Raw genomic sequence first — 13,057 nt, 5'->3', positions numbered from 1 at the left:
TGCTATGATTAATTGCTTGTATTTAAAAAAAGAAAGAAAAAAAAAAAACACCCTGTGCTAATACACCTCTCTCCCATCATTGGAAGAAAATGTTTACATATTTGCCACATACTCGAGGAGAAAGAAACTAATTTTGGTCGCGGGAAATTCAAGAATTAGAGTGTATCTGTAGTCACTCCAAACTGTGAAGTTTTATTCAGAAACATTTGCCGTATTCAGAAAAACCAGAGTTTTTACCGTTTGTGGATTAAGAGTAAGGATTCTTAGTTTTGTTTGAATATCTTTGATCGTCAAAACACACGGGAATTTTGGACAGGAAAAATTTAAGTTAAATATTACTGCTATGTTTCTATTTACTTGTTTCGCACACAAAATAGTGTATATTCGGAGAATATATTGCATGTAGATAATTGATATCAGATTGGAGCAACCGGACTACTAAATGATTTCAAAGACTTAAAAAATGCATACGTGACAAAAAAATCACCATTCTACATATATTTATACTGTCGCTACGGACGATAACCACACATGATATACCTAATGATAATTCCTGTGTATGTGCCAAAAAAACAAGATAAATATTGTTCTGTAACAGTGTAAGTTACAAACGAACCTGTACTTTTTCATTTCCTGCACGAAATCGAAATTCAGTACTAGTTAAGTTTTTTCTCAACGGTCTGAATATTTAGCGAAAGATAATTTACAAGATGATATGGCAATTTTTGTTTATTTGGTTATTTAAATACGTCATATTGCTTAGACATAGAACTTGTATTTTGACGAAGGTTATTCTCAATTGCCATATAAACATATTTAATTCTGTTAGACATTTCTTCTCGAAGAAATTTAAAATATTATTAGGAACTGTACTCATAAGCAGAAGCAAATTGACATAGAGATAAGGGAATTCAAATTACGAATCACAAAGTTGACTATTTCTATTAAATGTATAACCTAATAGTTTTTAGTAGTACATGAAAGACGAATATTTGTCTTTTCTTCAAAGGGCAACTTATAATACCTTAATTGCCTTACCATTTTAGGATAGCATTGAAGATGCTTTACTCCTACCGGGACTGTGCTAACCATTTGAACACATAGTGATAATCGGAAAGGAAACGGCAATGTTCCCAAGAAAATTCACTAAGTTCACATGTCACGATTCGAATTCGAAGTTGTGGTTCAGTTTTCGAGCACTAGTGGTGTTAGAAAAAGTTACGTTAGAAATAACGTGCTTTTAGTTTAGAATAGATAATAAAATCAGTTTTTGCTAGTATAATAATTTAAATGTATGTGCGAGGTGACTCAGCGTAGTACGTTATACGAGGTAAAGGTGGTTAATAATATAAACACGACATACTTCACGGACTTAAACCACCATTTCGAAATAGGAGATTTAGCAGTGGACCTTCTTCTGGAGAAATTTTTATTTCAGCATCTTTTGCAGTGTCTATTATGCTGGTGTCTCATCCCCGCCTTACACGCAATACCCAAAACCATACTTCTACCCATGTTTACTCTCCCATCCTTCCTACCTGAACATGTTTATACATTTATTCGAATTATTTATTTTCATTTGCAGGAAATTCAAGTCAGGACCCATTATGGGAGACTTCACTAAGCAGTATAGTAGACGATGTCCTGAAGGAGTGGACTGATATTAGCGATGTAAGGTAAGGTTCATCTTTCAAATTAAACTTACCTCCGTGTTCCTGATGATAATCCAGTGATTTGAACTTTAGTTTCTGAATATTTTGGGAATCTTCATTCAACAAAACAAGGCCTCTACTTTGTCTTGTTTTGGTAATATTTTCATCTTTATGAATGCGTATAACCTTGTGGAATAAACGTAATTAGAGAAAAGAGATTTTATGATCGTTAAATCATGAGTTTCTTGGGAATAATATCTTAATAATGCAAGCTGCTAGTGTGTGTTACAAAAACTTACTTACCTAACAATAATATTTTAAAATTTTGCATGTGTCCTTACTTTTAATCTTAAGCTGTACGAGGGTCACTTCAAGAGTTCTGCACACTGAAAGATATTATGGAAGTAAATAATTTATTGTACAAAATACCTTTATAGGGCTTCAATATTATCTCCATTTTTTGCTTATGACAGCTTCCCAACGTTTTGGTAAAATCTGTATTCCGGATAGGACACCTTCATTGTTGAGCTGTCTGATCACTCGGGTCACCACACTGAAAACTTAGTCAATTGTATCGAAACGTTTTCCACGGAGTGATTTCTTCAATTTGGGAAACAAATCAAAGTCGAGTGGGCTCAAATCAGGACTATTTGGTGGATAGGGCAGCATGCGGAACCCATGGATAGGGCTTGCTTTCTGCTCTTCACTCAAATCATGCGGAACCCATCTGGCAGCGATTTTTCACATATTTTCATAACTTTTCAGTAATGACTCTGCAAACTGAAGTGACACATTCTGGTCTCATATTCATTTTCCTCACATGTTTTTCAGCGATCCTCTCTCAAAATATCATTCACAGTAATCTCGGAGGTGTGGTCTGTTATAGTTGATGGTCTTCCACCTCTTGGGTTGTCTGCAGTGCTTACAAGACCTTCATGGAAACGAGCTGATCACCATGATAAAGTGCTACGATCCACTACACTATTTTCACAAACCCCTCGCAAAGCATTGTAAATTTCAGTTAGATAATTTCCACGTAGAGTTTCCATTTTGATATAGGAACGCTGGTCACTATGAGTAATCCGACCTCAGTCTGGTTCGCCTTCCATTTTATACTGAATTTCTCACAACACAGCCACACGAACCAGCAAACACAACACAACCGTCAAGCCCAAACTTTGACTCATAACTAACATAAAATTGAACTTGATCACACCACTCAGTCACACATGCGCTGTGTGCAAGACATGGAATGACCCTCTTACTTACACTTGTATTTTATTTTAAAGAAATAAAAACATTTCTACTTAAAATTCTAAGTTCGTCATATGTATTTTTATGCAGGGCTTAGTGTTGCAGCCGTATCCTTGTTAGAGTGTATCTGTGGTCTAGTTCAGTTCATTCATTGGAATAGAGAAGTTGTTTTTATTGTTAGTCAAAAATCACCTATAAGCAACCTATAAAGGTAACCAAGAAAGTTCTGTCGCTTTTTCACCAACCTCCTTCGAACATCGATATGTCACCTACGACGTACCTGGAAGATCAAAATTAATCCCCATCAGCATCAACGACCTGCTGCAAACGTTCTGGAAGGCTATGGATTCCGCCACGGTAGAACTTTGTGGACCGTGAAGCCAAGAAGGTATCAAGTGCATTTTGCACCTCTACTAGAGATTTGAACTGGCGTCCTCTATGGTGATTGTCCAAGGAATGGAACAGGTGATAATCGGGCGGTGCAATGTCCGGGGAGTATGGCGGATGGAATAGTGTTTCCCGTCCAAGGCGTAGAATGGTATCCCGGGTCACATGCTAGCCACTTGGAGCTTAGCTTTGTCCTGTAACAGGACCCCCCCCCCCTTTGCGATTCAGAAGTGAGTTTCAATCCACTCCAGAGTTGAGTTTTTCTTGAACACGGCTCAACTGCTGGCAGTACACAGTTGCATTGATGCACTGACCAGCTGGTAGCAGTTCCTAACGCATAATGCCGCGAGCAGTACACCAAACACATAGGAGGACCTTCTTTTGGTGCAGTGCTGGTTTCGGCTGGTTTGGAACCGGTTCATGGGATGCTAACCAATGATGACGGCGCCGTGGACCTTCGTACAGGACCCTCTTCTTATCACATGTCAACACCTCCAGAAAGGGCTCCTTCCATAGACAAGACAGCAAATAGGCACAGGTGTCTACTCGCGTTGCCTTCTAGCCCGGAGTCAAATCATGTGGGATCCATCGACCCAACTTGTAGTGCTTTCCAAGTTGATGGAGACGCTGCCGAATGGTTTCTCCATTCACGCTGAATTGTAGTCCCAGTTCTTCACATCTGTCCACTGTTCACCTCAATTGCTGCTTGAAGTTCTTCATTTTGTACATGTGTTGCTCTTCCGGCACTTGATGCGTCTTCGAGTGTTTCGTCACCGTCTTTAAACTTGTTAAGCCACCGTTGCACACTGTCCGCGTAGTCAAGACACCCTCACCAAAGGCCTGATATATCTTCCACTTCGCTGCAGCGGCGTTTGACCTGTATGAACTCGTACAGCATACACACCCTTATGACGCTCTGTGGAAGTCCCATATTCAGTCTGTTTTTAGGGAAGTTCACAGTGTAACTGAACTGGTACAACCAGGAAATACGTTGGATATACTCACACCAAGAACTGACCTTCGCCTCATCTCCATTCGCATTCAGGCCCCGCGTAGCGTAGTCGCTAACGCTCTCGCCTTCGGTGCGAGCGGTCCCGGGTTCGATTCCCGGTGGGGTCACTCGGTCGAAAAAGTGTAACAGCTTTTTCAGGTCAGCCACCCTGAATGAGGTTTTCCTGGGTTTTCCTCATTCACACCAGGCAAATGCCGGGGTGGTACCTAACTTATAGGTCCCAGGCCGTTTCCTTCCTTTCCCAATCCTTTCTTCCTTCCCTTTCCCCGATCGACGTCATCCCTCCAATCGTGAAGGGCTAAATGGCCTTAGATGCCGAAAGCCCACAAATCTAAATCCTAAAATCCATTCGCATTCAACTCACGGTGTGAGGGTGAGGGCCAAGTGAACACAGACTTTTACAAAAAGCGACAGAACTTTCGTGGTTACCTTTATATAATACTGTAGACGATTATACAAGAGGGACGATGACTTTCTTTTTTTTTTTTTTTTTCTTATTTCTTTCATGTTTGCTCTGCGGTTAAGAAATATGATAGACGGTGATGATGATCTGATCATGAAAGAAATGATGGAAAAAAGGAAATTGGGAGGAGACGGAAGAGCCCCGACAAGACTCTCACATATGGATTTTGTCCCTCCAAAACCCATTTGGCGCGAGCTGGAATCGAACTAGTAACCTCATGACCAGAGGAATGGGTCAACGGTGGCTCAATGATAGAGCGTTTACCTCTGGTGAGTGGAGTCCTTGGTTCGATCTCTGGCCAAGTAAGTTTGTGGTGGACAACATCGTTCCCGTGGGTTTTCTCGGAGTACTCCCGTTTCGTCCTACTTTCTCATTCCACCAATTCTTCCATCATCATTCGCGTGCTTTAATCATCGTGTCTCTTAGCCTAAAGAACATAAACGAGGGACGTTAAACTCAAAGATTTCATCTCATCTCATTTCATGATTGTGAACGAAATGATGGAATGAAGAAATTGGGATGAAATGTGAGTTCCCGACAAGACTCACGCATACGAATTTTGTCCACCACAAAATCCACTTGGCGTGAGCTGGAATCGAACTGGAAACTCCACGACCAGAAGTGAGCGTTTTATCACTGAGTTACTGCGGTCCCGAACGTATGAGATTACCACAGGAATAAGCTCTTTAAAGTACGATGTTTGTGAGCCTGTTGGTACTAAAAGTAATCCTGAGATGCAGTAGGAAATTTTTGTCTACGACGATGAGTCTTCGTTTTTTTTTTTTTTTTTAACGTAGTTTTTGATTTTATTTTTCGGTTTGTATTATGAAAATAGTAATAATAAATACTTAGCAAGTAGTAATTTAAAATTATTTAAAAAGTGGTAATATTATTATGATCTTGAAGCTTTGCTGGCGTCTACTATTAATCCAATGTTCTCGGGATTGCTGCCAGAGTGAGTGTTGTTGTACTGAGCTTCCGTTACCATACAGCGGCAACATCTTCAGAGCTATGTGTTGGAGTGTGCTGGTCGTACAATTTATATTGTGGTCTTTAAGAATCGATGTGTTTCTATTGGTTGTTTTTGTTGGCCAAAGGCGTGCTCTGATTTTGCTGGTGGAAACTGCTCTCTGATTGGCTGATGGTTCTTTTCGTACTGAGAAGCTGGATCCAGATGTCAGGTAGATGATAACCTTCGTCTCTATTGATGGATGGCTTGTATGTACGGATGAATAGAGATTCATGTATTTTCCTGTCCCAGAACTGTTTGCTTTTCTTTAGTACTTCAATTTGGTCCCACATGGCCGTATGATTGTATTGTATGCAGTGTTCGGCTATTGCAGATTTTTCAGGTTGCTTAAGTCTGGTGTGTCGCTGGTGTTCTTTCATTCTGTCTTCAATGTTCCTTCCCGTTTCACCTATGTAAGTGGCGTTGTATTCACAGGTGATCCTATAGATGCCTGGTGTCTTTAATCCCAATGAGTCTTTTGCAGTTGGTAGTAAACTCCTGATCTTCGGTGGAGGGCAGTGTACAGTCTTGATGTTGAATTTCTTCAATAGTCTTGCTAGTTGGTTGGAGGTTTTTCCCATATATGGAATAATTGCAATATTTTCCTTGTCTGCCGTGTTGTCCTTTTCTGTGGTGCAATTCCTGCTACTGTATTTTCTCATGGCTGTCTTGATCTGTTTTGACGAATATCCGTTGAATTTGAATACCGTTTCCAGGTGAGACAATTCAGTGCTTATATTATCTGGATCTGCTATTTGGTATGCTCTGTGTATTAGAGTATTTAATACCCCAATCTTCTGTGCAGGATGATGAAAACTGGTCGCATCGAGGTAGAGATCAGTGTGCGTGGGCTTTCTGTAGATTGAATGGCCTAGACTTCCATTTGGTTTTTTGTATACGAGTACGTCCAGGAACGGGAGTCTTCCTTCTGTTTCTGTTTCCATAGTGAACTGGATGTTGTGGTGTATAGAATTCAGATGCTGCAGGAATTCGTCGAGTTTCTGTCTGCCATGGGGCCATATGAACAAGCAATAAAACACTTAGACCATGAAGCAGCAGACCACATACGCACACAAGCCGTTACGGTCCTTATGAGGGCCAAGCAGCAGAAGCCGAAATACAACCTATCCAGAGAAGAAAGGAAAGCCCTCAATGACCTACGAGCAGATGACAGCATCATAATATTGCCAGCAGACAAGGGGAATGCGACCGTCATTCTCAACAGGGAAGACTACCACTCCAAATTGACATCCCTACTGGAAGATCCAGCATATAGAAAAATTAACAGGGATCCAACCAAGGCCATCGAAAAGAAAACCTCCAGATTAATACAAAGTTCCAGTCTGAATGGAGAAGAAAAGAAGAGACTTAAACCTTCCGGTTCAATACCACCAAGGATTTACGGCCTTCCGAAGATACACAAGAAAGAAGTTCCATTACGACCCATAGTTAACACCATAGGAGGCCCCACGTACAACCTGGCCAAGAAATTAACAGGACTGCTACAGCCACTAACAGGAGAATGTACACACCATATCAGGAACTCCAGCCATTTCGTATAACTACTACACAGCATCAAGACAAACACAGATGACATACTCGTCAGTTTTGATGTGGTTTCTCTCTTTACGAGGGTACCACTAGAAGATTCTATTAAACTCCTGGAAGCGCACTTCAGCAAGGATATAGTACATCTCTTCAGACACACCCTAACGTCTACCTACTTCAGTTACCAAGACAATTTCTTGGAACAAAGCGATGGTGTGGCAATGAGCTCTCCTCTCTCTCCAGTAATAGCCAACTTCTATATGGAGTATTTTGTACACAAATCGCTAGAAACAGCAACATACAAACCTACAGTATTCTACAGATATGTAGACGACACATTTGTCATATGGCCCCATGGCAGACAGAAACTCGACGAATTCCTGCAGCATCTGAATTCTATACACCGCAACATCCAGTTCACTATGGAAACAGAAACAGAAGGAAGACTCCCGTTCCTGGACGTACTCGTATACAAAAAACCAAATGGAAGTCTAGGCCATTCAATCTACAGGAAGCCCACGCACACTGATCTCTACCTCGATGCGACCAGTTTTCATCATCCTGCACAGAAGATTGGGGTATTAAATACTCTAATACACAGAGCATACCAAATAGCAGATCCAGATAATATAAGCACTGAATTGTCTCACCTGGAAACGGTATTCAAATTCAACGGATATTCGTCAAAACAGATCAAGACAGCCATGAGAAAATACAGTAGCAGGAATTGCACCACAGAAAAGGACAACACGGCAGACAAGGAAAATATTGCAATTATTCCATATATGGGAAAAACCTCCAACCAACTAGCAAAACTATTGAAGAAATTCAACATCAAGACTGTACACTGCCCTCCACCGAAGATCAGGAGTTTACTACCAACTGCAAAAGACTCATTGGGATTAAAGACACCAGGCATCTATAGGATCACCTGTGAATACAACGCCACTTACATAGGTGAAACGGGAAGGAACATTGAAGACAGAATGAAAGAACACCAGCGACACACCAGACTTAAGCAACCTGAAAAATCTGCAATAGCCGAACACTGCATACAATACAATCATACGGCCATGTGGGACCAAATTGAAGTACTAAAGAAAAGCAAACAGTTCTGGGACAGGAAAATACATGAATCTCTATTCATCCGTACATACAAGCCATCCATCAATAGAGACGAAGGTTATCATCTACCTGACATCTGGATCCAGCTTCTCAGTACGAAAAGAACCATCAGCCAATCAGAGAGCAGTTTCCACCAGCAAAATCAGAGCACGCCTTTGGCCAACAAAAACAACCAATAGAAACACATCGATTCTTAAAGACCACAATATAAATTGTACGACCAGCACACTCCAACACATAGCTCTGAAGATGTTGCCGCTGTATGGTAACGAAAGCTCAGCACAACAACACTCACTCTGGCAGCAATCCCGAGAACATTGGATTAATGGTAATATTATTGTTGGTCCTTTAGTATTTTTTCTGATTTATACATATGCATGTTATCACGTTAGTAATTTCATTGTGCAAATACAGTATATATATATATATATATATATATATATATATATATATATATATATATATATATATAATGTTGTATATATATATACAGTATATATATAATACATATAATGCTAATTATTATAAATTTGAATGTCAAACGCTTTCACATAGTAAAATATTTCTCTGAGAGCAGTTACTAGTTCCATTCGGAAAAATGGCCAGAACGTAAAGTTACTGTTGATGAAATTTGTGCTGTCGTATTAACTGTTGTAAAAGTGGTTCAGACTCTTCGAGACACCAACTTTCGAGATCAACCACATTCCGGAAGGCACATGGCTGGATCCAGATCTTGTACGCCAAGCCCTTGAAGCGAGGTCCGGAACAAGCACGCTCAGATTATCGGCCAAGTTGGGTATCTCAAACGTCACCGTGCATTGCAAGGTCTTTATCCGCAGATACGTGCCTTTCTTAATGTGGCTGATCTTGTTTTTTTTTTTTAAATGACAGTTAATAAAATAGCAGCTGGGCCTTCCACAACTCGATCACTCGTTTAATGGCCGAGAGATCTAACCAATTGTTACGTACGATGAAAAATTTATTTTCATTCGCCCTTGAGACTGCAGAAATCAGTAGATGTACCCTCGGCGATCTTCTTGAAACTGTGCCAAGTGGGGAAGGGTCGAAAACAAGATGGGTTGGATGTCTATTGGAACACTTAATTACGTAGTTCCAGATGATCGACTTCTGCTCGTAATAAGTCGATCGAATGTATGAAGCTTTGGCTTGGATTGAGACAGCCAAAGAAGGGCCTTCCTTAAACAGGATAACACTCTTCCTAACGCTGTGACCGTCTGTCTAAACAAATCTGAGCACTGGAAGAAATCATACTTCTTTCCGCATGATTGAATAATCCAGCTTATTTACAGGACATTGGACTTAGTGATCACAATTGAGAAGTTTGATAATAAGGGCGTATGCGAGTTTACGCCCTTTTTGTATCAAACGCATTTGTGGCTTTTGCCTTGCGTGCTTAGCCTCCTGGTAACATTTCAGTTCAATATCGGAATAAAGTGCTGCATATTACGTTGTTTTATGTAAGAAAAAACACTACTTAAATTTTCGACATCGTTTTTCTCCAACTGCGTGTTTCAGACTTAGTCGCTTATTGCACTAAACTCCTCAATTTATTCCGATCAATGGCACACTTTTTCTGCAACAGAACTTTTGGAAACCTAAACAAAACAAAACTGAGATCCGGGAGTTATTGCCTTATAATCCCATTGAATGTACCGGCCTGGAATCAATAATTTGTCCTAAGGATGATTGAATGCAGGACATCAGTTCTGAGGGAAAGGTGCCCAGCTTCCTCAAAGTAAGATTGTCTCCCCAGGACTTGGATCTGCATGGATCTGTGCTGACAACGAAACACACATACTTAAACGGGCCTCTAGAAATTTATACGGAAATGGGCGCCGCTATATGAATATAATAGAATATAATGGATTGTACTTGAAAGATTAAATCTATTTTTCGTCTTTGAATCTGAGCGTTTTCATTTTTCTCATTAAAAGGTAGTGACCATAAGTAATACTCGTGTAGAATGGATAGCTATTGTATATTACATATTAGGAAATAGTATGTTGCATAAAATGTGTTTTCCAGTTCCACTTGTACTTTCAAGATACAAGAATATACAACGTTGGTACTAGTGCCTTTTCGTATAACCAGAAACTTAATACTGACAGTTACAGTTTACATAGAAAATGCATACAGTAATACTTCCCTTAATGGACACATCTCAATAACGGACACTCCATAATATGGATATTTTTTTCGGCAAAAATATATGTACTATTATGGGAGAGAACCCTCCCCTTTACAGACACTTTCAGTAGTCTTCTTTTAAACTCAACGTTTAAGTAATCTCTTCATAAAAGAGAGAAATTATCATCATCATCATATGAATTTAGTATACAATATATATATATATATATATATATATATATATATTAAATTTGAAAATAAATCTTCAATTGACCTCTGCTACTGATTCAGCAGTTACAAGTAAATTTCGATCAGAAATTAGTGTCCGCGGGTAGATAACTATTGGGGTCATTTCCCCAAGAATTTCACAAACCATGTCGATTGATTGGTTCTGGCTACATTTTCAACATTGTTGCATGTTCTTATTGGTTTACTTTTAGTCTTAACACAATCAGTTAGCAAAGGCATTCTTATAGAGGTAATGCTTGTACTTGACGAAAAAATTATCAAAGGATTATATTTTGTAGTATATGCCCATATAAACACACCCTCCAGCGTTAATTTTATATCTTTATATATCAGGTTACCAAGAAAGTTAGTATGGTTTTTGAGAACAGTTACTTTTGTCGCTTTAGCGTGATCAAATTGATTCTGATGACGACATATGTTTACATTCCTTTCAAACTTTATTCAGTAGAGAGTTGTTCAGTGCATCGCAGGTTTTGCTGTCGGTTTTGTAGGAAGCGCAATCTTCGAAAGAACATGTCGTTGGAAAGGGAGAGTTTGAGTTCTATTTTGCTTGAGGAGTACAAATTAGGAAACAAAGCTGCAGAGGCTGCTAGAAGAATATGCTCCACGTTTGGAGAGACGTTAGTGTGTAACGGACTGCTCAAAAGTGGTTTAGCGGCTTTTCTTCAGGAGACTAGAATCTTAAAGACAAGCCTTGTGTTGGTCGTCCATCCACCCTCGACAAAGTCCAGCTGGAGGAGGAGATCAAGCAGAATCCTCAGCAAACCTCTCAAGAGCTTGCACATAGGTTTGGAGTATCTGACGAAACCATTTGATCACATCTTCTAACCTTGGGATGACATGGAAGCTAAGTAGGTGGATTCCTCATGTCCTGTCCGAGGGAAACAAGCTCCAGTGGTTAAACATTTGCTTGTCATTGCTGTCGCGCCATAATAAAGCCTCGTTCCTGGACCAAATCTTGAGGTGTAAGGAAAAATGGATCATTGGTCGACTTCTGGTTCGGTCACATTGGCTGCTAAACCAGACATTTGCCAAATGAAGATAATGTTGTGTGTTTGGTGGACCAGCACTGGCACAGTCCACTATAAATATCTAGAAAGCGGAAAAACCATTGCAGCCGAAGTCTACTCGTCACAATTGCAAAGAATTTCAGGTGCATTGCTCGAGAAGTAGAGAGTCAACACTGGTCAACAGAAGAAGAGTTCTCCTTCACGATCTTGCCAAACCTCATATGGTAAAAGCGACCAAAGGGATGATCAAAACAGTAAGCTGGGAAGCACTGTCTCATCCACCCTGTTTCCCGGACGTCGACCCATTGGACTGTTACCTGTTTGCCCATGGATAACCACCTGCGGGAACAGCAGTTTCGAAAACACATGGATGTCACAAAGGCTGTATCACAATCTTTGGACTCCAGGAAAAAGGATTAAAAAAAAAAAAAAAAAAAGGCCGTAGGGAACGTCATTGAAGCCAATGGCGATTATTTCGAAAAGATTAAATATTTATTTTTATTTTCTGTATTTCATGAATGACGAAAACCGCACGAACTTTCTTGGTTACCTGATAGAGGGGATTTTCTCCTCATGTCCCAAATTATTCGAACACTCAGTACAGTATTACCCTGTATTAATATTCAGAACTAATGTATTTACTGTATACTGCATACAGTTAACATATGAACTGTAAGTAATGTAAATTTTTGTAACCTCTCTGTAGTGGGCACATCTCATTTACGGACAAATAATCATTTGTCCCATCAGTATCCGTTACTGAGAGATTTAATTGCTCTTATTTCATTGCTCTAATAATATGTGTATTTCGTTGCATTAAGATTAATAACTTATCACCAAAAAATAACGAAATTTTTCTTTTCAGCTCAGAGGAAAGGAACACAGACATACAATGTGTAACCGACACAAATAGTGGCTGTAATACATCGCTTCCTTCAGTTGACAATTGCTCCGACAAACCTTTATGGGCATCTCTGTTAAATGATTGCGTGGTAAGTTGCAGAAGAAAGTTTGGGATTAATGGACGTAATATTGACTATTAGGTCATTGAATATTAATATTCCATATGAGGAGAATATTATATTTGTTGTTTACCGTAACCTTCTATCCAATAGAACTGAGTAAACTGGTTTCCAGACAATTAGTCTGTCACGTAAGTTAAAGTGTAAGATATTTTAAAACGTACAAGAAAGAAAGAGA

The 13,057-nt window shown here is 39.6% G+C and overlaps 1 protein-coding gene and 1 non-coding gene across 2 annotated transcripts in view; both read left to right on the top strand.

Annotated features, from left to right (window-relative positions):
- LOC145669609 (calcium-responsive transcription factor-like) overlaps positions 1-13,057 on the top strand; it is a 126,243-nt gene that overhangs the window by 75,251 nt on the left and 37,935 nt on the right. Inside the window, exons 3-4 of the mRNA XM_081737835.1 lie at positions 1,586-1,676; positions 12,723-12,849. Coding sequence (XP_081593961.1) covers positions 1,586-1,676; positions 12,723-12,849 — 218 coding nt within the window. The remainder of the gene's footprint in view (positions 1-1,585; positions 1,677-12,722; positions 12,850-13,057) is intronic.
- Positions 4,338-4,412, top strand: TRNAR-UCG (transfer RNA arginine (anticodon UCG)). The gene has a single exon. It is a non-coding gene; the product is annotated as a tRNA-Arg (tRNA).

Source organism: Thermobia domestica, chromosome 14, assembly GCF_964235325.1.
Source record: "Thermobia domestica chromosome 14, izTheDome1.hap1.1, whole genome shotgun sequence".
Classification (NCBI taxonomy): Eukaryota; Metazoa; Arthropoda; class Insecta; order Zygentoma; family Lepismatidae; genus Thermobia; species Thermobia domestica.
This window is presented reverse-complemented; position numbering and strand designations above follow the sequence as displayed.